Source organism: Oncorhynchus mykiss, chromosome 18, assembly GCF_057628025.1.
Source record: "Oncorhynchus mykiss isolate SJ-2025 chromosome 18, ASM5762802v1, whole genome shotgun sequence".
In the NCBI taxonomy this organism is placed as follows: domain Eukaryota; kingdom Metazoa; phylum Chordata; class Actinopteri; order Salmoniformes; family Salmonidae; genus Oncorhynchus; species Oncorhynchus mykiss.
In genome coordinates this window covers 63,941,115-63,943,614 of record NC_143039.1, presented here as the reverse complement: position 1 = coordinate 63,943,614, position 2,500 = coordinate 63,941,115, and the positions used below count along the sequence as shown (strand labels likewise).

Genomic DNA, 2,500 nt, shown 5'->3' with positions numbered 1-2,500 from the left:
GACGCATCACAGGAAACAGTCAATGGAAACACTGCGCCGCGCCAGTCGCCCCTAACATCCCCCATGGTCACCATCCACATTGATTAGCGTTCCTTCTCATCCACCCGCTTCACGCCTGCCCGCCCGCCTTACCCAATCCACCGCAACCCCCCGAAGCCACAGCGGGAAGAAAATCACATCTGAGTGAAGGGCTGGAAAAAATGAAATAAAATATGAAATAATGAAATAATTAACAAAACGCAACACAGCAACCAATCTCTCATCAAAGCATCAGCTGAGGGGATTCATATTGGCGCTGGATGGAAAATAAGCCACTTAGCCATACAAATCACATTCTAACATTTGCATAAGAACAAGATTAGCATATGCACTGACAGGGAAGGGAAATGTTGTTGCTTTTTCCTCTGTATTCTCTCTCCAGAAGAGCATCAGCAAAAACTGTCGCATCACACACACACACACGGAAACATGCCAAACACAGCACACACATCCCATGAACTGCAGAATATAATTAGTGTACAGACAGTCAAGGCCAGGTTCCACAGTGGGCAAACTAGTTATAGTAGGGTGAATATGTGTACCGGCTGTGCAGTCTCATGCAGTCTCAGTCAAGTTTACAGCTGTGATCATACAGTGGTTATGAAATGTTTGTGTTAGGTACTGTACAGTACCTGTGGTCTTTGCAGCGTGTTTGAGGGTGTGTGCGTGCACGTGTGTGCACGTGTGTGTGCACACACAAGTTTGTGTGTTCATGTCATGCCTACCTGAGCTCAGTGCTGGGTCACCGGGGCAGGTGGCGGTATTGTTACACATACGTGTCTCTCTCAGGGCGCCACTACACAGGGTGCCGTAGGGAGAGGACACACACGAGCGCGTCCTCACCTGCCAACCCTGACCACATGTTAACGAACACACACTCCATTGAGACCACTCCTCCGCCGCAGGGTCACCTGGAGAGAGAGAGAGAGCGAGAGAGAGATAGAGAAAGAGATGGGGATCATTAAAGATGGAAGAGTTGAAAGATGAAGAGGTGAGAGTGAGACAAGGAGGGGAAGAGAAGAAGTGAGAAGTGTATTTTCATGTCTATAAATCTTACTTCAATGATGTGACTTGAGAAGGGAGAGGTAGAGAAAGAAGGGATGAATAAAGGAGCTAAAGGTATATTTGGTCTACTCGATCCCTATCACTTCCACAGTAATATTCATCATCTTTATAGGCATGGAACCTGTGGTCTGGTATTCATGAGCCTTTAGGTAATATTCATGAGGATTTAGATAGTATTCATGAGCATTAATATAATATGGTTTGTGTCCCAAATGACACCATTTGGGGGGGGCGGGGGAGGGGGGGGGGGGGGGGTTGAAGGGGCTGCATGTCAAACGTAAGAGGCTAAATGAAAGGGACAGCAGTGAAAATGGGTACAATCTTCACTGACGAGTGCCCTTGATGGAGAAGGGAGGAGAAGAGGGAGAGGAGGAGAGGGGGAGAGGGAAGCGGAGGGAGAGGGGGATAGGAGGAGAAGAGGAGAGGAGGAGGAGGAGGAGAGGAGGAGAGGGAAGAGGAAGGAGAGGAGGAGAGGGAAGAGGACGGAGAGAAGGAGAGGAGGAGAGGAGGATAGGGAACAGGAAGGAGAGGAGGAGAGGGAAGAACAAGGAGAGGAGGAGAGGAGGAGAAGATGAGAGGAGGAGAGGGGGAGAGGGAAGAGGAGGGAGAGAAGGAGTGGAGGAGAGGAGGATAGGGAACAGGAAGGAGAGGACGAGAGGGAAGAAGAAGGAGAGGAGGAGAGGGAAGAAGAAGGAGAGGAGGAGAGGAGGAGAAGATGAGAGGAGGAGAGGGGGAGAGGGAAGAGGAGGGAGAGAGAAGAGGAGGAGAGGAGGAGAGGGTAGAGGAGGGAGAGGAGGAGAGGAGGAGAGGGAAGAGGAGGGAGAGAGAAGAGGAGGAGAGGAGGAGAGGGTAGAGGAGGGAGAGGAGGAGAGGAGGAGAGGGGGTAAAAGAAGAGAAAGGGGAGGGGTGATATGGGAAAAATGTATGTATTCATGATCCTTGGCCCCTCTTTCTTCTCCTGCTTTTATCTTTTATAAGATGACTCGCTATGCCCATCTCACACAAAAACACTCTCAACCCTCTCTCATCCCAAACCTCTCACTCTCCTCTCTCACTCTCAACCCAAACTTCTCTCACTCTCCTCTCTCACCCCAAACTTCTCTCACTCTCCTCTCTCCTCTCTCACTCTCACCCCAAACCTATCTCACTCTCCTCTCTCCTCTCTCACTCTCACCCCAAACCTCTCTCACTCTCTTCTCTCCTCTCTCACTCTCACCCCAAACCTATCTCACTCTACTCTCTCACTCTCACCCAAAACTTCTCTCACTCTCTTCTCTCCTCTCTCACTCTCACCCCAAACCTCTCTAACTCTCCTCTCTCACTCTCACCCCAAACCTCTCTCACTCTCTTCTCTCCTGTAACTGTACATTTCGGTGTTCCTCAAGGTTCCGTTTTA

General features: G+C 50.0%; 1 protein-coding gene across 1 annotated transcript in view; it reads right to left on the bottom strand.

Annotated features, from left to right (window-relative positions):
• The window catches only part of LOC110496862 (adhesion G protein-coupled receptor B2), a 459,244-nt gene that overhangs the window by 216,047 nt on the left and 240,697 nt on the right, over positions 1 to 2,500 (bottom strand). Inside the window, 1 exon segment of the mRNA XM_090209074.1 lies at positions 765 to 950. Within this exon segment, the coding sequence (XP_090065200.1) occupies positions 765 to 950 (186 nt within the window).